Genomic DNA, 23,365 nt, shown 5'->3' with positions numbered 1-23,365 from the left:
AGAATCCTTCACAGCTGACACACTTCACATAGGGCACCATGACCAAAACCAGAAACTTTCCTACCAGTGATGGGATTAACACATCACCAAACCCATTCCTGTGCCTACTTGTTAGGTGGTTTGTGGCACATTGTGATGGAACAGGACCTCAAACAGCTCAAGACTGCCTGCACCAAATACTAGGGCAACCAAAGCACATCAAGCTGGCCCATACATTTTAAATTTTTGAAACATTAAAAAATAAAGCTGAAGATGTTACAGAGTATTGGACAAAGATTGCTGTCTCTTTTTAGTTATATTTTTTCATCTCTGATTAAAGTAACAACTACCATTGTCTGATACAACATTTGCTTACTCTTGCTACACTTAAAATTCACAGGCATAGAATATTTGAAACAATCATGCATGAGAAATTTTTGAAGGTAAACAGTAATTATAACTTACGATTACATCTTTTTTGTACAAACCGCAGTTTACAGGCTGTTCGATACGTTGAAAGTCTGATGACATCAAAATTCTGTGCTCCTATGAATAAAAAAAAGTTTGCGTGTTTCTTTCCTCTGTAACAGACGGCTTAGCTGAGGGAATTACTTCAAAACTGGTATGACTGTTTCTTCATATACATTGTCTTTGTCATATGAACCTGACAGATTTTCACTAGATTATCTCCTGGTAAAGTGATTTTCAGCAGCATATTATAAACTGACCTAAGTTTGACACTGGTATGAGTATCTCAAACAAAAGCAAAGATCAAGCAGTGAGCAGGTAAGGAAGAGGACTGTTCTGGTGTTGGAAGACATGCACAGAGGAGACAAGAGGCAAAGGGTGGGGGGGTAAGTCCTCCCACCACCACCTGCACTGCAGACCCATCAGGAACACACTTTTGGTTTCCTAAAGAGATTCAGATCAGGTAAGCAGCAGAAGAAATAGCATAAGAGAAAAACATATCTCCACCAACAAACTCCCACTTCAAGATGTGTGTTATACCTTTGAAGAATGCCACACTACAGAAGAGGTGAATGCCATTAGCTGTCACCAGTCTACATCACATCTACCAGTTCCAGCAACTACTCTTGAGTATTGCAAACTTGAGGAATTTCAGAAAGTTGTTTCAGAAACTCTCTGACAGACCTGTGTTCCTCCTAAACTGACCAGAGATGATAAATCATGTGGGGATGATAAACAACACTGGTTTAAAGCCCAGTATTGATCATTTTAATTTGGAAGCAGTCAACAAGCCAATCCCATTAATCATAAACCAAAATGCCTTTTAAATGGCTCACATTTCAACAGCATCAGTGGCTGTGACCTACAATCAATGCATCTCTGAGGTGTAGGCTGAAATCACCCAGTTGCACATGGGCAGTGGCATTGATGCACACGGCTTCTGTGCCTCTTGTATTCTTGCTGGAATGCCCAGAAACAGGATCTGAGGCAGTCCATCTTCCCCTCAAAGGCCAGAGCCTCAATGAATGGAAAACTGAGAAGCAGGGATAACTGACTTGAAGAATTCAGACTTTTAAAAAGATACCCAAAAAACCCCACAACCTCCCAAAGAAGATATCAGATTACTGTACTAGGGGGGGAGGGGGTGGAGTCTTGCTCAAAGGTGATAACTTATTCCCTCCTACATTCTGAATTCAGAAACTAACTTGCAAATACCAAATTTGAATTACCTTTATGTATTCACCCACTGACTCACTGATGCAAATTTAAGAAAGTATTCCTGTCTTTGAGATATTTCATTGCAATTTCACAAATAAAATACAAAAGCATCTGCACACATGCCAAAGCATCTGGTTGTTCTTAGAGACCTAGGTACTGTGTCTCTAAAGAGATGTACAAGGATTATCCATTTTCATCTCTGATGCAGAAGGGGAGGTGAAAAGGCTCTCAAGACCAGCAAAGAGGCTTACCAACTTCCAAAGGCTCTCCTCAACAGATGACCTAAGAGTGGCACTAGACTAGCTAACATCCAAGATGCGTTCTGCTTGATAGTATGGTACAACAAACCTAAGTGGATTATTTTCCAGTATCATTTTTAGAAAACTAGTCTCAGATATATTTCAGGAAAGTACTTGGCCAGGTAACACAGGCTGGAGTATTCAGATCCAAGGCTACACAAAATAGGTAATTTTGTGTTTTCTATGCAACATTCTTTCAGAACTCTCAGTTAGGGTGCATAGTTCTGTCTTTCAAACCACAGAAGGCACTTCCAGAGACCATGAGCCTTCACAAAATGCTTAGTTTATATATGTATACAAAACACATGTATATTTATACATATATAAAAGGTCATTTAACAACTACAAGCAAAACCAAAAAGTCATCCATCTTCTGTTCTTGTCTGCCTGTATCACATTACCACAAAAGCTTCAACAAGGTCTTTCTTCTAAACTATCTGAAGATGAAGTGGGGTCTGTTTTCAAGACAATCTATGGAACTCAGAATCACAGAATGGTGGAGGCTGGAAAGAATGGAGAGAATGGTTGGGCCAGGCTGGAAATCAGTCTGGCCCAACATCCCTGCTCAAGCAGGACCAGCTACAGCAATCTGCCCAAGACTGTATTTAGTTAAGTTTTGAGTGTCTGCAACAGAGACTCAGCAACCTCTTCCAATAGAAATGTTTGTTCTCACAGCAGATGGAATTTGCTGTGTTTCAGTTTGTGGTCACTGCCTGGTATTTTGCTACTGGGCTAAGAAAAGTCCAGCTCCATCTTCTTTATACCCTTCCATAAGGTAAACTCAGTATGTTTTCTACACTTCAGAGAAATCTGAACAGCTTGCACAGAATTCTTGCCCATCAGACCACTCCACAAGTACTGCAAAACCAACGCGCACATCCCTGTGGGTAGCATGTCCAGTGTGGGTGAATGCCAAGGTCTACTCTTGTCTTGCATGAAGAATTATCTGAACACTTGAGCAAATTTGTATGTTGAGCAGCAACAAACGGTCAGTGAAAACACTGATTTTACACATCACACATCTCTGTGTATGAAGCTCACCTAGAACGGCAAACATTTGTGTGTCTACTTGACAGTGAGATATTCCACCACAGGACAGGTGAAGCTTGAAGCCCTTAGATTTCTCATACTGATATGCTGAAGAGCCTCACAGAGAAAGGTAATTCAGAATGTCTGTGCACCAGCACTTTCCCTGATAGTGAACAGCAAGACCACAGCTGCACAGACACCTTGTATAATCAGAAGAATTCAGAATATTTTTGACGATTTAGCCAAAGCTAGAAACTAGCAAGTCAATCTGCACTAAATGACCACAAGATGACTACAACACTTGAAAGTGATGAGACAAATGTAATACACTGATGCATCATTCAAAGCATTCTAGTGGAGAAGTACTATTGTAATTTTAAAGCATTCTCATAAGGTTTCCCAGGATATCACACACAATTCAGTCACCTTTGCTCAAGTAAAACTGAACAAAGGCAGAGAAGAAGAGGAGAGAAGGTGTACAGCAGGCAGACTACAGGAGTTCACTTCTGCCATATGTTGAACAAGCCCAAAGGGACCCGGCTATGAACTCAAACACAGAGCAAGCTGCAAAGCTGGGGAGAAATACTATCCAAGACTGCGCTCACATGACAGGAAGCAGATACATCTAAATTATATATAAATATATATATATATATATATATATATATAAAAAAATTCATTCATAAATGAATGAATCTGTTCCTGAAATTATAAGCCGCTTATAACCACAGTAAGAATGTTACTCCGGAATTCCTTCAATAAAATAGCATGAATATATTATTGGTTTAAGACCGACCTTCACCAGCCTATAACTGGAACACACTTGCCTGACTTTGTGTTCAGTTCAGTCCTGTGTTCCCATAGGAAGGTAAAATAACACAATGCCATGCAAACATACAACCTTTCACATCTAACTGCACACATCTTCATAAAAGGCTATGTCTCATTCCTCTGAATTATAATATCACTGGACAGGCATTTGATGTTTGTAACAACGATAGCCTCTCCTTCAGAAAATGGTCCTGTGCAAAAAAAAAAAAACAAACCCAAACCCCTCAAACTGTTTCTCTCCCAGTTCACACCAGCGTTGTGGTGCCTTTCTTAAGTTAAAAGGTGATCTTCCTGTTATCATTAATTATTTTAATAGCTGTCCACAAACTTTGGATATTGCCATATATGAGGCATGTGAATGTTCCTTAAAGAAGGAGCATCACAAAACCTAGTAATAAATTTGTGACCCACCTCGTTTTCTCCTCCTGAGTAGCACCCAGGAGTACCCAGGATACTTTTCACTAGATGAGGCAATGGTTTTGTAGAAACAAGATGCAAATGATCTGTTAAAACTATCAAAGTGAAGCTCTCAGTAAAGAATAAATGACATTATATCTTCACATTTCTTACTTACTCATTTCCATGAACAGCTGTCTCTTCTCTGCCATTGTCCTCCTCCTCTTCCCACTCTCCTCAATCATTCTGAAGACAAAAATGGCAAACACTGTTTGTGCTAGAATTTCTATTACAAGAGCAACTTACTGTGAACAACATTATTTTATCCCTCAACTGAAACAGTTTGATTACATTTGGTAAATTAAACACCAGCAGTTAGACATCTCTTCATAACAACTGTATTCCATAAGGGAGAGGTACACTTTAGACTTAACAATACCTTTTCAAGAGGTGCACAGCACAGGAAACATTAATTCTAAACATTTTATTTTATAATCTTCAGTTTGCAAAACTCAAGAGTACATACATATGCATAGCAGTATCATGTAAAGAATTCATTTGTGTTCAAAGAGATTTTGTTTGCAAAACACAAAGTAAGCAAGACCTTTCCAAGAGCAGTCAAAGCAATGGAGACTTCGGTGTTCAGAAGGAGAAAGCATATGACATTCTGTCCCTGGATGACAGATTCATAATGCTCCTCTTTCCTGCCCAGGGTTTTTGTGGGGATGTTGGTTATGGGGGTGTGGGGTTCTGTTGTCTTTAAACAAAAACCTGTAAGGATTCTTTTACCTTTGAAACCTGGAGCTCCAGCTCAAATTGTATTTGTTGGAGAAGAAAAGATCTTAAATATAATTAAGGTGGAAAGAAAAAAAAAAAAGCAAACCATAGAGTTTGGTCACACAGGCCTCCCTATGAGGAGAACAGAATAAAGAAAGGACAGTAACATAGTGGAACTTACACCACAAGGTAAGAAGGCTCAAGGACAATTTAGTACCTCTCACAGCTTACTTCACTATGTAGTCCTAATAGAATCATAGAATAGTTAGGGTTGGAAAGGACCTCAAGATCATCTAGTTCCAACCCCCCTGCCATAGGCAGGGACATGACAGATGCTCATTTCACTCAACTCGGGGGGGGGGGGGGGAAGGAACTTAATTCAGTATCAGTGTAAAATTCCACTTAAAACTACTATAGTATATTATTCTTTTGGCACCAGATTCACCAACTCATTCAATATGTTTTTTAAAGGTTTTAAAAAAAGGGTGGAGAGGGGGCAAAAACCACCAAACACTTATTCTACAATTACAGCAGGAAGCTAGTCAGCTCACCCTCATGCAACATGGCAGTACAGATTTCATTAAGCTTAAATGTCAACCAAGGAAAAGAAAATCATGCCTTGGCACTTAATAAACACTCTGTGGTTAACAGTTTGTATCAGCAGTTGTCCATTGCCGGCTAATTATTCCCTTGTGAAGATCTCCCAACACATTCATCTCAAATGCTACCAAAAGCCTTATTCCTTAATTGTTCATAAAAGGAAAATAAGGGTACGGTTGCATAAAGTAATCTGCAAATATATTTTGTGTCCTTATTTTTGCTATGTTAGAAAACCATACACTCTGAACAAACATGCTTCTGCATTTTGTATTTGTTTTAACATGGATGAACCTCAGTGGCAATTTTGCAGATACGTAAAAGCTAGATTTTTTTTCCCAGCTTACTCAAATTCATTTAAAATTAAATAAATATAGCCAAATAGAGTGTCTTATCTTCTCAACCAAGGTTCTTCACAATGCATTATCTTGAGTTGTACTTCACTGCAAACTGCAGCAGGTGTTCAAAGAGCTGGGCATGGGGAAATTGCCTGTGTGATTCATGCTGTTCTCTCAAAAATTCCAGTTATCCTCATACACTGGCCCAAGCCAAAGAGTTTCTGAAACTACTGTTCTCTTTGTTTCCTCATCACATAAGACATGCCTGTGTCATCTTCAAGGATGCCAGATACTGCACAAGCTTTATTTCAACTGCTAGCACCCTCTAAATTGCACAACAGATGGATTCCAAGGGGTAGATTAGTTATTTGAGCTTTTAAGTTGTCTTTTGTAAAGTCTATTTTATCAAGACATACAGGACAATGGCACTTGAATCTTCTGCAGCACCAAAAAAAAAACCAAACCAAAAAAAAACAAACCCACCAAAAAACAGTACTACTAGATCTTCTTGTCCTTGAGCTTTAGGTGCGTGCATCACTCATCCCACCTGCCTAACCCTCTGCTTTCAAACCAGTCTCATCTCTCTGCAAAGCTGCAACTAGTCCTTCTGATGTCCAACAGCTGGGGAACCTGCCTCACGTCAGAGCAGCAAAACAGTGATACTAGAGACACCATAACCATCATTTCCTCTAGCAATTACCTTCCAAAGCCCATGGAGTCCAGCCAAACCCACAAGAGCAGCCACCTACTGTGTCTTCACAGCAGTCACAAAGATGCGATTTTTTTTTTCTTGGTGGTTGGTAGCACAATGTTCAATGCTCCTGTTCCCCACTACCACCCAAGAAGGTGGGCAAGAAGCACAGACAGGACTAAGGAAAGGCCTGAAGACAGCAATAAAGCAGGGTATGCATATATGCCTACATACATACAACATACCTACAGCAATGAAGCAGCAGGTCTATTTTATGATACATATAATACTGTACATTAAGGGCTGCACTGCTGTCTGGTAACATACATTTAAAGTCATGATATTACCATGACATCAATCTCTTTCCCTACAGACACTTTACGCCTTGCAGGTGTCAGGATTTGAGTGGTTTTTAGAGGTCATTCAAAAGCTGCACGGACTGCAGTTATAGAACACTATCGTACATAATTCACAGCTAAGTAAGTTAGGCTGAACAAGATATATACTTCAAAAATTTTTTAGTAGCTAGCAATACCCTTCATGCTCTCTGGAAAGCAAATGGGTGAATTATCTGTTCAGCAATGTCCTTGAAATGAGATCTGAATAAGCAAACTGGCCTCTCCATGATTATGAAGTGCTGCAGGGACACATCAACAACACAGGCACAGCCTGACTGACCCACAGCTGAGGAATTGTCTTGTATGGATTTTTCAGGCATGGTCTCAGGAGAATCATGTCCTAAGGAATGTTGTCTCAGGACCTCCCCCAGGTCTCTTGCCTTTCCTGAAAGGAGCAAAAGATTGGAAATTTTCATTAACTGAGCAGCTCAATAGTCAGGTACCTGCTCATCAAAAAAAATTAAAAAAAACACAAGAAACAAACAAAAAAAAAACCCCACTATGTTGATTTCCAAGCTCTCACTGCTGATTCTTTCCAGCTATTATCTGAGAAGTACTAAACATCTAGGATATTATCTTTCTGGGCCAGAGTTACACATTCTGAAGACAAACAGTCTGAGTGGAGAGAGAAGAGACAAGGTGGCAGGTATTTGGAAAAGTTGTAGAAATTACATTAGTCATGTGAGATCTATTGGAATAATTCACAATCCCGATATTAAAGCCTGAACAATCGGACACAGAAGAGTCCCTTTACTGATGAAGCTAGGAAGAAGAAAGATGTAAAGTCTACATTCACCTTTGCACTTTAAATCTATCTCAAGTTCAAATCAGGAATGAGCTTAAAGAAGAGTAACTGCAATTATGCTAAGGATGGAAATTGCAGTTCCCATCAGAAAACAGGAAAGGTAAACTGCAGTTTGTTCTGCACTGGGTTTTGGTTTGGATGGTTTTGTTAGCTTGAAGGGAGTGGGGGTGTTTTGTTTGGGGTTTTGGTGGGGATTTTTTTTGCGGGTATTTTTTTTTTGCTGATTGTGAATTGTTGTTTTGTTGGCGTTTTTCTAACATTTGTAGCCTAATGCATGAGCGAAGTGCCAAGAAATATGCATGCATTGAAATGACAAGGCAGACAAAAGTTCTCAAGATGGACACTCACCTTAAAATGGACATGTGGAGAAAAAACACTCAAATATATTTAGGTAGCAACAAAGGACAACATGAATGCACTGGGGATTCTCCAGTATCACACAACATGTTCAAACACATTGTTCCATTCCATTTTATCCTTCATATTTTGTGATGAGCTGCTTCTGAACACCTGGTATCTACTTCATCATTCCTCAAACTCTGACAGATCTGCAATCCCTAGGATAAGGAGTATGCATGGACCAACACCTGTCTGGGAGAACAGCACTGCATTTCTGCTCTGTCTTTAGCTTATGCTACCACTTTAGTATGTGCTAACTATATAGCATACACTATAAAATCATGCTATGCTGAAGAAGACCCAAGCCCATGCCTACAGTAACCATGCACTATATTGCTACAAAAAGGACAGCAGCAACATGCATCTAGAATGTTGTCGCTTACACTGCAACAGAAGAAAGTTCTTATACATCAAGAAAACATCAAAACAGCAAATTTGGACCTTAAGATTTCTCTAACAGGAACCCAGATCAAATTTGTTGGAGTCGAGTTATAAGAAGAATTCAGATAAAATGCTAAAGAGGGATTCAGAAGAAACAGCATGCTTGGTCATGCTTAAAAGCCTAAATTATTTTATTGCTATGTTCTACTAAGAGAATAACAGCACACTGCTGGGCCCAATCCAGCTTGCCAAGGCAGTATCATGCCTCCAAAAGGAACCCGAAGCAGATACACGGGGATGAATACAAAGGATGTGGAAAACATACAGAAAAACCTCCTAAGGACATCCTTTCAAGTTTCTAAAGTTTGCTGTGCCAAGACATCCTGAGCCAAAGTGATTCTCTGTGTTTAGTAACCATAACCAGCTTTTCCCCTCACAAGGCTGTTTGTCCCTCCACTGCCCATAAACTTCCGACACTCATAACACCCTCCAGCAAGAATTCAAGTGTAAAACCCACAGCTCATCAAGTAGCCTCCGTCCTCCTACCAGTTCTCACAGTTCGTCTATCGAGAGGTACAGAACAATCAATCACTATCCACCCTCTCCATGACATTCATGATTTTATAGATCTCCACCCTACCTCCTCCCTAGCTCCTTGTCTTCCACACTGAGAGACCTTAACTTATGCTATCATGCCTTGTACCAAACACTCCCTATGCTCCTGTGAGACCAAATCAACACAAGCATGTCAAGAAAACTGAGCTTCCAAGGGAAGGTCAAATGAAGGGGGGTGACTACAGCAATTAACATGTATGTAAGTAGGAAAAGTCTTCTCCATTCAGATAACCACAACAGAGTGATCAGGAGGTGACATGTAAAGATCAACAGCGGATAGAATACCTGCACAGGAATAACCGGATGGCCACAAGCAGCAGTGCAGGACGCAGAGGACGACGTTATATGACTTTGGCAAACTGAGAAATGAGAAGTAGGGACCAAAAGTGCTGCAGAAAGCAGAAAAAAAACAGTTCTTCCAAAATAAAGTCATTTTGAACTCAAATTTTCATCTACCCATGAATACAGTAATAAAATGCATTTCATTTCTCTGTGCCTTTCGGAACATGTAGCTGCATGTCGTCTGAAGGTGCAAATACCAACAAACATTAGAACTTGGAGATGAAAAGCCCATGCAAGAATCAATACAGGTTCAAAAGATGAAATTAAAAGGGAGTTTTAATATAAAACTACCCTAAGCATTAATCAGACTTTTATGAAAACAACAGTAAACACTGTATCTTAGTGCATGTATTTGAAGGGTAATGGCCAAGACTGAAAGGGAAATGTTAAACTCTAACCTCAGTGTTTCTTTCAGCACAGTCTTAAACTGCATACACAAATACCAAAGATACCAGGCAGCTTTCTGTGGTTTGGCCATAGTACAACATACTCAACCTCCATCGAGTCAGAGACTGTCTAATGTTAGACAATACAATTGTTTCCTACAGACTAGGCCTAATGATGTCTCATTTTTTCCCTTACACTTCCTGCCTTCTATCCTCTAAGTGCCTTAAGGGTAAAGTTTATCAAAAGAGCCTACACATTAAGATATCACAACTTGGGATTAGTAGTGTTTAATTAAAGAATCTGCTCTCTTCCTTCCCTCACTCTAAATTGCTACCAAACCTCAGAAAAACTACACAGACAAGTGAGGTTCCCTGAAGGTCCTTGCAGCAAAAGAAGTCCCACCTGCCAGCAGAGACAGTTCAACTCCTTGAAAGCCAAGTACTTCGAGACCCAGATAATATTTCCTGCTATTTGTATAAAGCTAGAAATCAAACACCTCTGAATTTCACAAAAAACTCTAAGATCATTTCTAACTAAGTTCAGAGTTGCCATACTTTAATTATTCTGAAAAAGCTGGATTCTGCTTTAAAGATCAGCGTTAAAACTGTAGCACTGTGTCATCTTTTCTACAGTTCTTGTGTAGGATCAAGAAACCTGCAACAATCCATTCTGCACTCTTGGAAATGTATATGGGTGTGGGTTTTGTTTATTTTAAACAAAAACTTAAGAATGGCCATACTGTGTCAGACCACAATGGGGTTCTTCATCATCTTTCTGCTGCTTTTAGACTCATAACTGACTAGCTCCACGTTACACTTTCTCCTGCCTCCACACCCATTTCTGCATTGGATGAGACATGAACAATCTTCAGATAACATCCTCTTCCTAGGCAGAAGAATCTGGAGGCTAACTGCACAGAGATCGCCCATGTCAGGTCTTTATCACCTTCTACTATCCCTTTGCTACTTCATCATCTGTTTTCAGAAATGAAGGAGACATAGGGCAGAGCATTCAATATGTAGGCACACCACTGCTTCAGACAGCAGCACTAACAAGATTCTTGTCTTCTTTTTTAAGAAATGCTTTACAGTCTTAACAGAACATAAAGAAAATAAATAATATTTTAAATTAATTTAATAAATTATTATTTCGTATATCATGGATTTTAATATATTTTAAAGAATATTAAGTTTGGGGAGTTTTTTTTGGACATAACTGAGCATTGGTCTGAAGCTTGCACAGAACTATACTAAGCAGTGGGACACTATTCCTAAGGGACAGTTAGGAGTGGTTGTATAAACTTAGGACTGTTTCTCCTCCCCTCTCTCTTGCTCCCTTATTTGCATAACTTCACATGCCTCTACTCTGGCCAGTAAAAGAGGAGATGAAATTCAACTGCTAAAAGAGTCCTTCTAAACTTCTTAATAACTGGCCTGCATTTTTAACATGATCTACTTCAGCAGACACCTTACTGTTCACCTCCCGTTACCATGTGTGATTATACCCTGCTGTTTGTTGTGATAGCAACAAAGTTAACCTGGGCACCATTCGACTACAAGGTCACATTGTATTGATCTCTGACTCCTCAGCTGTATTTGTCTTCTCCCCCAGAATGTAATAACCTTACTCTTAGAGTAGAAAGTCACATTTTCCTTATCTCTACCCTGCACTGAGGCATTCTTAGTAATAAGATAATGCGTTAGTCTGGTTTTGTTTAGCTTCCCCTTTCCTCACTCCAAATTAGAAATCTCTATTGTGTGATATAAATCAAATCTACTTTCTCTCTTACTGCTAAAAAGAAAGAAATCATGGGCAAAGTAAATACAGTACAACCTAATCACAAGAAAAAAAAATCAGAGGTCTACAGATTGCTTACGTGCTGAGTGAGCTGTGGCTACCCCATCCCTGGCAGTGTTCAAGGCTAGGTTGGATGGGGCTTGGAGCAACCTGGTCTAGTGGAAGGTGTCCCTGCCTGTGACAGGAAGGTTGGAACTGGATGATCTTTAAGGTCCCTTCCAACAAACATCGTTCTGTGATTCTACGGTTCTCTGAATTTAATTCTTTAGCTTTAATAACATCCAATTCAACCAAAGGCTGAAACTTCCAGTGCTTAAAGAAATATGCCTAAACACAAATGATCTGTATTGTCATCAGTCCTGTTAAGAGGGGAAAACCTAAAATCTGATAAAGATGTGAGCTGCACACACAGAGGTGTTTCATGATGAACATCCTGTTTTGCTAGTTTCACAAAAGCAGTATCATCAAATAACTTACTCCGCTTCCACTCCTGCTGATGAAATAATGAAGCTACATGGTCAGTCCTGGGTTATTTCCATGAATATTTGTTCTTAAAAAAGCTTTTTTAACCTTTGGCAATCTGGACAGGACACTTGCACTCAGCGAGCTTTTGGTTCACTTAAGGATAGGACTAGGAGTAGGTTGAACCCACTGTGCTTTTTCCTTAAAGGCTGTTAAAACTAAACGCAGCTGAATTTTCATGCCAGAGCCAGTATCTTCTGGCTGTACGTCTCCCAAAGTTCCAACGATTCTTGTAAGTGTGTGGAGCTGGAAGTAAAAGTTCCACATGTTTTGGTTTTCACATCAGTTCTTGCTCTGACCACAGGGGCTAAATTTCCATTCACCACCTAAGGCAAAAGTACAGAAAACTTGCACCGGAGTGCTCAAGTGCTCTGCTCGAGTCTGATGCAGTGAAATACAGAATTTCCTCCCTGCAGCGCCAGAACAGTGTTTGAATTTATAGTAAGAATGGTGCTACGTATTCCACAGAATATGGTCTGCTTTAAGAGGCAGCAACTTTAAGAAAGAAAACCTGAAATCAGTGAGATGAGCCCAGTATTGGCAAAGAGTATAGCTTTTACATGCCAGGGAAGTGGGTATAGGTACTACCACCAACTGCAGCCTTTGGGTCTGAAGTCAAGTATGCTCAAGATTAAATCAGAAACCAAAAAGTAAGAGTTGAAGCAACTTCTGCAGCCAGCACCTAAGTACAGTTTCACTTGCTTCTTAAACTTTAGATACTCCAAGTAAACCACAAACTGCTCCGATTTCAGCCAGTCAGAGGCTGAGGCTGTTGGAAGTTATTGAGACATGGTAGCATTATAATGATGATTTACTCATACATAACTGTATGTATCGGTATGTCTACATTCATATATAAAAAAGGGTTGTTTTTTTTTACTGTAACAAGAAGACTGGCCTCAAATCCCATGGGAGATTCTAGCTCAAGATGGCTATTATTTAAATATATTTAAATTCATAATATTGAGAATCAGCAGCAAATTATCTGCACTGCAGTAAAATACTAGAGAAACACAGTTTCGTTATTATTAAATAATATTAGTAAAAATCATAAAGTGCTAACAGTTACTTGTATATAATTGTTACAAAGTAATGTTCACCTTGAAGCATAAAAACTGTGGCAGGTCAGTACCTTAAAGGTACAGCTCAGTGTGTTTGATGCAAACCTTCAGAAAGTTTGACATTTCCCTTCATCCATTCACCTTTTTCTTTCAGTAGGTCCAATAACCCTGTTCTGTTGCCTCATGGGCAACCTCTGTGAGAGTTAACCTGACAATCAATTTATAAATTCCTTACCAATAAACATGGAGAATTCTACAGTAAGTCGCCATCCAAAATATCTTCAATAGCACCATAAACACAGCCATTTTTCTTACTTTGCTCAAGTTTTTTTCTTTTCCTATTTATATTCCATTCTTCTCTTTCACAGCTCTTCCTCTTCCTTACCTTTAAAAGCTCCCTCCCACACCACACGCATGCATTATACATGTACTCCTGGCTGCAAAAAAACTGACGTATAAATAAGAAGTAGAACCTGACATCTGTTTTCTCCTTGACTTGCTGTAATGGGCTCAGCCAGGATGCCTCTGGACCACCTGTTTCTGCAGTTTCTGATTGCACTTGTAGCTTATGCACAAATGGGAATGTGAGCAAACCCTGCTGATGGTTGTCAGGCCAATACTACAGGACCTATCTTAAAAGGTTTCGCTCTTCTTGGAGCTCATCAGCTGTAGGTAACGGCCTAAAGAAGCAGCTTTTCCTCTTCAAATCTAAGGGAGGGAGACAGACTATGTAATTAATTTTAGCTAACAGAGCAGCCCTTGTGATCTTGCCCTAACTATAGCCACCATTTAAGGAGTCACACATCTGTCCTTCCCTAACTGCTATTGTATTGACTTCCTTAGAGACTATAAACTGAAATTTCATTGTTTGGGATCCATCTCTGCTATTTCAGGTGCTTCCTCACTGCTTTTTTATTACTCTAATTCAGTCACTAAATAGGTTAATTAACTAGGGAGTTGTTTGGCTTTTTTTTTTTTTTTTTTGCTTTTAAGTAAATTTCGGTTTATTTTTTATTTCCACCTTTAAGTTAAACTCCAAAGCAGATTCGGATCTTTATGATTTGATAACCATTTCCAGAAAACCACTGAAATGCAGCCTCATCAGCCAAACAGAAGGTCACAGAAATACAAGGTAATTTATGAATTATGAAATTTGAGTTTGTTCAGATTCTTGATGTTGCATTTCACTAGCAGAAATAATATTTCTGATCGTTATTACTGATAATGCAGTTGATGCGAGGGTAAAATTGTGCTTATACCTATTTAAGTTCAGAAATAACTTGTAATTAAAAATAAAATAATCAGACTACCAGTTTGGGGAACATACTGATCTTAAATATACTCGATACCCAGTGAAGGAAGTTTTGTAACTTTCTGCCGATTTTCCAGTGAGAAGGAACACATCTTCATGGGTGGTTTACAGAAAAGCTTTCACTCCTTGTCAGTTCATTCAATTCTAAAAATTTGAATGAATCTGTCATTGGGATGAAGTTACTGAATAAAATTTCAGGGCACATCTGTACTTGCAGAAAACATTATTACTGTCACATCTGTTTTAGCACTTCAGGCGTTTGTTTTGGGCTTCTAAACTTGTATGCCTTGAGCTGTCACTTGATTTAAACAATTGTAAGCAATTTCTAAACTGTCATAAAAGATTTGATGGAGTATAACAACAATAATCTTAGATTTCAGTAAAAAGATGCTGAAGCATTTTTACTTTTTCTTAAGAACTTGAACAAAAAACTCACAAAGACTGATTTCATCCCCTAATCTCCCTCTCTATTCAAAATATCTGATGCTGTCTTACTCTTTCCGTTGTTCTTCATCCTTTCTTGGTTCACATTCCAATCTCTCTTTTATCAGCAGTCAAACACGATTATATGTAATTGATGAAAAGTATTCCTGCATTCCCCTATGCTTCTTACTAGGAAAAATAAAGCAATCTAGAAGTTATTTTTGGGGACACATCTAACACACTTAGACCAAAACCCAGGAAGACAAAAAGACAAGCCTGTTATACTTACACAAGCAGACTGGCAACATCTTCTTTTAATGGATATTCTAACCATTTCTGATAATTCTCCTAGTTTAACTTAACATTTCAAACTGCTCGCATCACTGTATGGAGTAAAAAATTGAAGCGTAAATAATTGTACACAAAAGTAGTAAAAATACTTTAAGATGTTACTTCTGCATCTACAGCAACAGGAGTAACAGAGCATCTTTTGAGAAAGAAAATGCATTTCCTAGTGGCATGGTTCCCCAAAAACTTCAAGGTCTCTTACAGATTTTTAAGAGAAAGCTTTCTTACAAGTATTGGACTTGACTTGTAAAGATCTCACAGAAGCATTCAAAACTGACTTCAGTCTAGGAGAAGGGCATAAGGGAAAAAACAACCCCACCAGACTAAGACCAAAAGAATGGATTATAACTTTCCAGTGAAATTCTGTACAAATCAATGGTTCTTTTTTTTTTTTAATAAACACAGTGGATTATAATACTCTTACAGAAGATTCTGCAAAAATATGCACATATTATACAGTAAACTATCTTGAAAATGAATGGCAATCAAGAAGTTTTGGGAAAAAAAAAAAGGTACTAAGAACTAAACATTTCCCTACTGCACACCTTGCCACTTCTGCTTAAACTGTAAGACATTTGTTTTGTTTGTACAGGACACTGCACACAGCCACACACTCTCAGCCAGTCCTTATTTCTTTAATTTCCTGATACAGAAAACAATCTTGGCACTTGTCTAAGCCCCAGTGCAAGACCAGCAATCTTATCTTCCCAGCTAGTAAGAAACCAATAAAGAATTTACAAGATACAAGTTAAACAAAGATGGAACAAGCAACAATATTTAACCATGGTTTTCTTTCAAAACTTGCAAGAGCTTTTAACACTTTTTTATAGAGAAGCTCCAGATTACCTCAAGATAAAACAGAAAAAATTCAAATCCAAGTAGAGCTCCAAAGCACCCGAGTTACTGTAACCCCACAGGATTTCACTTCATGTATGTAACTGTTTAATGCCCAGAGCAGAAGGAAATCCCTGACCTAAAGAATTTATGGCTCAGGTGTGATAATACAGAGGGGCTGGTGAGACCAACAGCAGACACTGCATGCAAGCAACCTACTTCTTGTGAAGTTTAAATCACAAAACCAAAGAGAGCTTTAAAAGAATACTACAAGGTATTGTTTTAGGTACATAGCAAAATATAGATCTATTTTTAGTAAACAGGAAACTGTTAAGAATGAGAAACAAAAAACCTGGCAAGCTATTAGGGGCAATGTTGTATGTTTATACACATACTGCATCACCAGATCTGTTTGTCAGCAAACTGAACAGAGTACGCACAGAAGTTCAGATAAGAAGTGCCTAAAACACAAAAATGCTTTTCTTGAATAACTAAAGAGCCGTCACAAACTCTTATTTTCCTTTACTGACCCAAAGCCTGAGGAACAGAAATGGGTTTTTACAACCTGCACTGTTGATTTTGAGGCTGAAGTTAAGAGTAATGTCCATACATAAGATCTACCATGAACCTGCAAACGAGCAAATTTAGTAGTTAAAACTGTTTTCCTTAAATAATGCAATGTTAATGTTAGATAAATGAAATATTACACCAGGATTTTCAAACAATAAGAAGCCGTAAATACACGAATTAGCAGCTTACCTCTCCCTCTCAAGAAGGGAAGACTCATCTTCTTTATAACACTGGAGAGGGTTTCTGTGCAATCTGTGCTTCCCAGCTCTACCACTGTGAGCCTTACAATCCCCTTTTTAACAATTTTAATCTGCAAGTTCCCAGAACTGCTTACTAGCACACAAGAGAGATTCCTAAAATTGCCTCTTCACCAAAATGGAATACTTAATATGAAGTGTTTTGAGTTACATTTTTGCCCTTTTCTCCATTAACCTAGACTAACAGATGGAGCATGAACAGTACAAGGACTGAACCATCATCAGGGTAACACACATGTGTGAACGCTGACAGAATGCAAACTAATGCAGATCGCAAGCTGGCAGATAACAGTACAGAGCATAAATACTGCTTTCCTCCCAAATCAGCCACACCAGAAGATAATACCATTTTCAGCATCTTTCATCACCTCTAGATCACTATTACTCGCTACCATCTTCACCAAGCAATAGTAATCCACACAAGACCTTCCCTTCCCGCCTTGCTTCTGATGTCATCACATTAGATGAAAAGTTTTAGCACATCAGAAAAAGTTCACATACTGCTCCTTTGGCACACCTGCAGAAATGGCAAATTCCAGTCAAAGGGTTCATGACAAACACTTGGAAACATGTGCTGCTTCCACGATCACAACTGAACTACGGGGGTGGGGAGGAGGGAAGAAGAGTACCCAATTTTAATTCTTTACATAATGATGATTTTATTGCCTATATTAACTTAAAATGTTATTTTTTTAAGTTAGACATTATTAAAAGGGTGTGAGAGTACAGAATAAGGACTTTACATTAATCTAAGTTTAACAGTATAGCTGCCATTTGCTGCAGTCAATGGGAAGGTGAGCATATATATAGTCCCAGGCAGCCTTCACTTTGAGCTGCCAGAAACAAACAATACCTTCTTCAGAAATTTGGCTGTACCCAAAATAGTTGTCAAAACCACTGGTGCCTCCCTACTGCCCCAGTATTCCCTTTGATGTGATCATTCTATGAAACATAAATAAAAGAGTAACAGTAATTGAAAGATAAGATCCCATAAGCACTGCAAAAAATAATATAAATAAACAACCTCAAAGAATACTGCTGTGCTTGTCACCTGGATTCTGCCTGTCCCTAAGGCACCTCTCTCCCTGGAGATAACACTTCCATGCCTGCACAGCCAGGCTGTTCAACTGTTAAGCCTCTCAAGACTTGCCATCTGGAAAGGCATTACAAAAACCAAACCCAAATTATACTGTGGTCACATTAATAGGTAACCAGGGAAAGAAACATTTCATGTGTGTACTTTATAGCACACCTACTTCCAACTAATTTGCTGTCTGCTCTGCTATACAACACAATCACACAGCAAGTTAAACGATACTACTACTCAGTCCATTTTTCTTATTGTTTACTGTTGCCATAAGTTTCTTCTCAAAGTCTGTTCTGCTGTTATAAAAACCTGACTTTCAAGCAGTAACACCGAACACATTACAGTAGAACTAGAAACTTCACCCCTTCCCTGACTCCTGTTTAACTGCTCTTTGCAGACTATATTCCATAAAAATCCCTTCTAGAATATTCAGTCCTGAAGATTCAGCTCTACATGGTCTTCTATTGCTGTTGCCCTCTGTAACACGTGCATAACTCTGACAGCTACTTTTCTGCTCAACTGTAATTCAACATTCCAAATCTCTGACCAACTGTGGACACAAATGTCATGTTTTCTTTCTTTAAGAAAGGAAGAGCAAAATAAGCCAAGTGTAAAATTTTAATTCATCAAATTAATTAAATGGTAAGACATTCTTAGCATCATCTTCTGTAAAACTAAGAGCTTTTCTCCCTTACCTTTGTCACTTTCCCCGTGTTTAGGGACTAGGCTCCCTCCCCATTTGTGTTACAGCAGAACACCCTCTTCACTCCTTCATTTCTTAAATGTAAAAGTAAAAAACTGCACTTCAAAGCAGCAAGACTCAAAGACTAAAAAACAACTCACACCTGCAGGCAGACAGTAACTACTTACAGTAGAGTTACTGAGATTAAGTGTTTTGTAACTAGAGTACACACTTTACACATCCAATTGTTTTAAAATTCACCTCCATTGGTGCAAGTATTTTTATAAATATGTATTACTTTAGCACAGCTAAGTAGTTAAAATACTTTCATTCCTTCCAGTAGCCCTTGAAAGCCACAGGAATGGAAAAGGCCCATGAAACCACTTAAGTTTAGCCACAGTTTACCAGTAAAAACCTGTTTAAACACTAAACCAAACACACACAATACAATCACAATTTCTTCTCCCTGGTAGTCAAGAGAAAAAAAAAAAAGAAAAAGAAATATTAACTTAATACAAACATTGCGAATTCAAACCCTTATCACCAGACAACCTAACCCTGAAACCAGTAAAAGAAAGCAGCATAGATAGACAATGGTCAGAGAATGAGGCTGTGCTGTGTGTGGAATGCTGAAAGCCAGCCCTTCACACCTGCTGGGGAACTGTCTTTGTGACTCCCAGGTGATGCATTCTGTAACTACAGGGCAGTGTCTACACACTACCACGTCTGAGCTAAGAGAATTATTTACCTTTCCTTTCAAAAGGAGTTCTAGGAAATTATTTGCAAAAAGTGCTGTACCTGAATACATCAGCTGGGTTCTGTGGCAGCCTGTAACAGATCAGGCAGATGACGCCAGGCTCTCCAAAGCATGCAGCCAAAGTACATGCTGGTTAATAAACCAACTAATCCCAGAGTCCTTGGTTTAAACCTCAAGACTTTACTTTCTCCCTCTTACCAAACCTGTCAGCTGGCACAACTAACAATAGGTAACACACAGCCATGGCTACAAAGAACTGTAGTTATCACTCCTAATGCCACCCTGCGGTACTGGTACATAATATAATTAAACTGATGGAAAAATTATGCCTTTATGATAATGCAAAAGCTCTTGCTCTTTGCACTACAGCTTCTTCTGAAGTTTTCTGTACCATTCATCACTTCTTAAAATTCATATTAATATTCAAACATCTAGGGTCTGTGATAAACCAGACGCCTGAATGTATTGGCTGCAACACAGTGTATAAAGGAATTTATCATTCTAAAATAACCCACAGCCTAAGGCAAGAAGCAGTCTGCTGCAAAAAAAACAGCAACTTTCAGACAATTCATCACAAGAACTTTAACGAACAATGAGGGGGGTATCATAAGGTGCTTACACAGAGGTCTACTGGATGTGCCCTCATAAATGTGAACTCATGTAACAAGTAGTCAAACTGGCATCCCAAACACCAGAGCAGGGAGCACCCTTCTTAGTGCTGAGCTCAGTAGTAGATCTGGAATATATCATCAAACAGCCTCAAAACAAAGACAAGAATCTCATATATGATAATGACACAAAGCAGAAACCCCCACAGGGTTCAAGCAGGACCATATGCTTAAGGCAGTGACCTAAGCAAGCTACCTCTGGAGTAGAATCCTGGGCAGACAAAAACATAGCAAGAATTAAAGGATCAAGGGAATGATGCTGCTGGAAACATGACATGAATTGACTAATCCGGAAAAGAACTTCAGAAAAGACTGTACCACTCTCCATGGAGAGCCTTTGTAAAGTGTCCATGTTCTGAGGAGACAAATTACTGCTCACTCTCCCTTACATTGCTAGTGATTAATGCTACTCTTCCCCCATCTCCAAAAGTCTTCAGATCAGTAGGAGGTCTGCTCTTTTATCTAAACTCCCCATGAATCTGAAATACTCTTTGGAGAAGAGGAAACACAAAAAGCAACAGTCTTAGAGCAATGCTTTTGGGTTACCAACTTTCTTTCAGGTGTACTTTATGATACTATACAGGAGCCTCTGGATATATACTTACCAAGGAAAAGAAACTGGGAAGAAAAAAAAAAAATTCTTCAATCCAGCATCTGCCCACTTTTAAAACCTGAGACTTCTGACTTTTTGAACTACTGGTTCAGGCATATGGAATGTTTTGTCACTGGGCAGCCACACCAAACAGAGCATCATAGAATCACAGAATGGTTTGGGTTGGAAGGGACATTAAAGCTCACCTAGTTCCAACTCCTGCACAGGCAGGGACACCTTCCACTAGACCAGGCTGCTCAAAGCCCCATCCAACCTGGCCTTGAACACTGCCAGGGATGGGGTAGCCACAGCTTCTCTGGGCAACCTCGGCCAGTACCTCATTTTCTTCCTAATATCTAATCTAAATCACCCCTCTGTCACTTTAAAGCCATTCCCACTTGTCCTGTCCCTACAGGTCCTTGTCAAAAGCAGCTCTTCAATTTCTTGTCAGCCCCTTAAAGCACTGGAAACTACCCTAAGGTCTCCTCCGGGGCCTTCTTTCTGTTCTCCAGGCTGAACAAGCCCAGCTCTCTCAGCCTGTCTCCATAGGAGAAGTGCTCCAGGCCCCAGAGCATCTTTGTGGCCCTCAGTCAATATAGTCAGCTTTAGGAACCAGAGTAAGAAAAGAAAACCAACAGTAAAAGGCATTTTTAAAAGGCAGTAACGCAGAACTATAGACCAAATTCTAACTTTAGCAACGCAAATCCATTAAACACATTATATCAAGCAGCACAGAAACAACTTTCAAAGTATCCTTGTGCTATCCAGCCCCAGTGGCTCACCAAGCCCTCCAAAAGAAGGAAGTACTTTGCTGATGAGCTACCACCAGTGAGATTCCCCCAGGTCTCCAAAAGAATATCCACCAGCTTCACCATCCCCAGCTGAGGGATCTGTTGCACAAGAACGTCATTGTGTGAGATTTTTTAAATACAATATTGCACCTCACATGGGAATATTTCTACATGTGCAATACTGCACATAAACTGCAGAAATCACTACTTCATACCAGAAGTTTGTCATAAATGAAAGAGTTTCAACATCAGTTATGCAAGTGCGAGAAACAGGCATCTGAAATCTGTTAGATAATACAAGTTTTTAAGCTCAATACCCAAGGCAGTCACAACAGATCACATTACCTGGATTACACTGAGAAGTCTCTCAGGGCAACTTCCACTTTCCTGAGCTCAGTTCCTTCTTCAAACATTTAAAGACAATCTAAAAAGATGGGGAGGGGAAGGGGAGAGAAATAAAAACCGAGTTAGGCTGGGGGGGTTTCATCGATAAAGCCGTGGTTTTACACAGGAAAATAACACCTCCCCTTGCTCTTTTGCAGTTACAACTATGATTACGCTACATTTGCCCTGATTGCGTATGCTCTTAATTACACAGAAACGAAGCCCGCAGATTCTGCGTCTACGCGAACATCTGCCTGCTCCAAGAGGAGCCGTGAGGCGCAGCCAGCACCGTTCGGGCGCCAGGACGCTCCCGTTGCCAGCCAACAGCCTCCCCATGGGGAGCTGCGGCGCGGAGCCTGGGGCAAGTAAATCCGCGGGGCTCTCTGCAAGGTATCGGAGGCCCGCTTAGGAGTGCCAGCTCTCCTCCATCCCAGGCCCCCCGCAGGGCGCTCGCTCGGCACTTCCTCTGCGCCAGGCCCGGAGACCGGCAAGCCCCGCTACCGCACCCGCAGCTCCCGGGGCTGACGCGAGGGGCTCCAGTTTGCGCTGCCGCCAGGACTTCGCAGGCAGGAGGGGCGCGCCCCGGGACTGCCCGCCGTTCCCTGCAACCTGCCCGGTTAGCGGCGGAACGGGGCACCCTCCGCCCTGCAAGGCCCCGCACCCTCCCACCCCGCAGGCGGTAGCGGTGCTCGCAGCGGGCCCGCCTGGCCCCGCCAAGCACTCACCTCTCCCGGGGGCGGCGGTCAGGGGTGCGGATCCCGGGACTGCCCGGTCCCGGTCCGCCGCTCTCCGGCACTCCGCCGGCTCTGCGGGTACGGCTGGCCGAGCGCCTCAGCCTCCCCACTCCAACGGTCCCCGGCCGCCTCGCGCCGCTCAGCCAATCCGAGCGGACCTCCGCAAGGGCGCGCGCACTCTCTCCAATCTGAGCTCGTAACCGCTTCACCCCCTCCATCTCTCTCAGCCAATCAGCTGACCCTCCTATCCCCTCCCTCTCCCTGCGACGCCGCCCGGCCGCCAATCACGAGGCAGACTCTTCTCCGCCGGCGGCCGAGGACGTGCGTGCGTGCGCTCACGCCGCGCGCTCCCCCGTGTCCCTCAGCCAATCGGTGGCTAAGGCCAGCGCGCGCTCCCCTCGCGCCCACGGGCCCCTCGGAGCGCTCGCGCTCTCCAGCCAATCAGCGGCCAGCACCGCCTCGCGCGCTCCCGTGTCCGCCCCAGCGCGCGGCCCCGGCTTCTCGGCGCGTCTCACGATCTTCGCGCAGGCGCAACACCCGCAGTTGAGGGGACGGGGGCGGGGCCTGCTGCAGAGTCCGGGAGCCCCTGCGGTGCC

At 40.9% G+C, this 23,365-nt stretch overlaps 1 protein-coding gene across 18 annotated transcripts in view; it reads right to left on the bottom strand.

Moving 5' to 3' along the window:
- Positions 1 to 22,963, bottom strand: part of DTNB (dystrobrevin beta) — a 198,546-nt gene extending 175,583 nt beyond the window's left edge. For 3 of the 18 annotated variants that reach the window (XM_065682031.1, XM_065682033.1, XM_065682035.1), the window contains exons 1-3: positions 6,633 to 6,721; positions 4,399 to 4,466; positions 445 to 525 (exon numbers count right to left, since the gene is read on the bottom strand). In XM_065682031.1, the coding sequence (XP_065538103.1) occupies positions 445 to 525; positions 4,399 to 4,466; positions 6,633 to 6,646 (163 nt within the window). In that variant the 5' untranslated portion in view covers positions 6,647 to 6,721. Of the gene's footprint in view, positions 1 to 444; positions 526 to 4,398; positions 4,467 to 6,632; positions 6,722 to 7,301; positions 7,407 to 9,506; positions 9,619 to 21,996; positions 22,076 to 22,760 lie in introns of those variants that run through there. The other 15 variants (XM_065682019.1, XM_065682018.1, XM_065682026.1 and 12 more) reach the window with 9 other exon arrangements.
- Between the last annotated feature and the right edge of the window lie 402 nt (positions 22,964 to 23,365).

This window comes from Lathamus discolor, chromosome 5, assembly GCF_037157495.1.
Source record: "Lathamus discolor isolate bLatDis1 chromosome 5, bLatDis1.hap1, whole genome shotgun sequence".
Taxonomy (NCBI): Eukaryota; Metazoa; Chordata; class Aves; order Psittaciformes; family Psittacidae; genus Lathamus; species Lathamus discolor.
The sequence above is the reverse complement of the archived record's forward strand: the minus strand, read 5'-3'. Positions and strand labels throughout refer to the sequence as shown.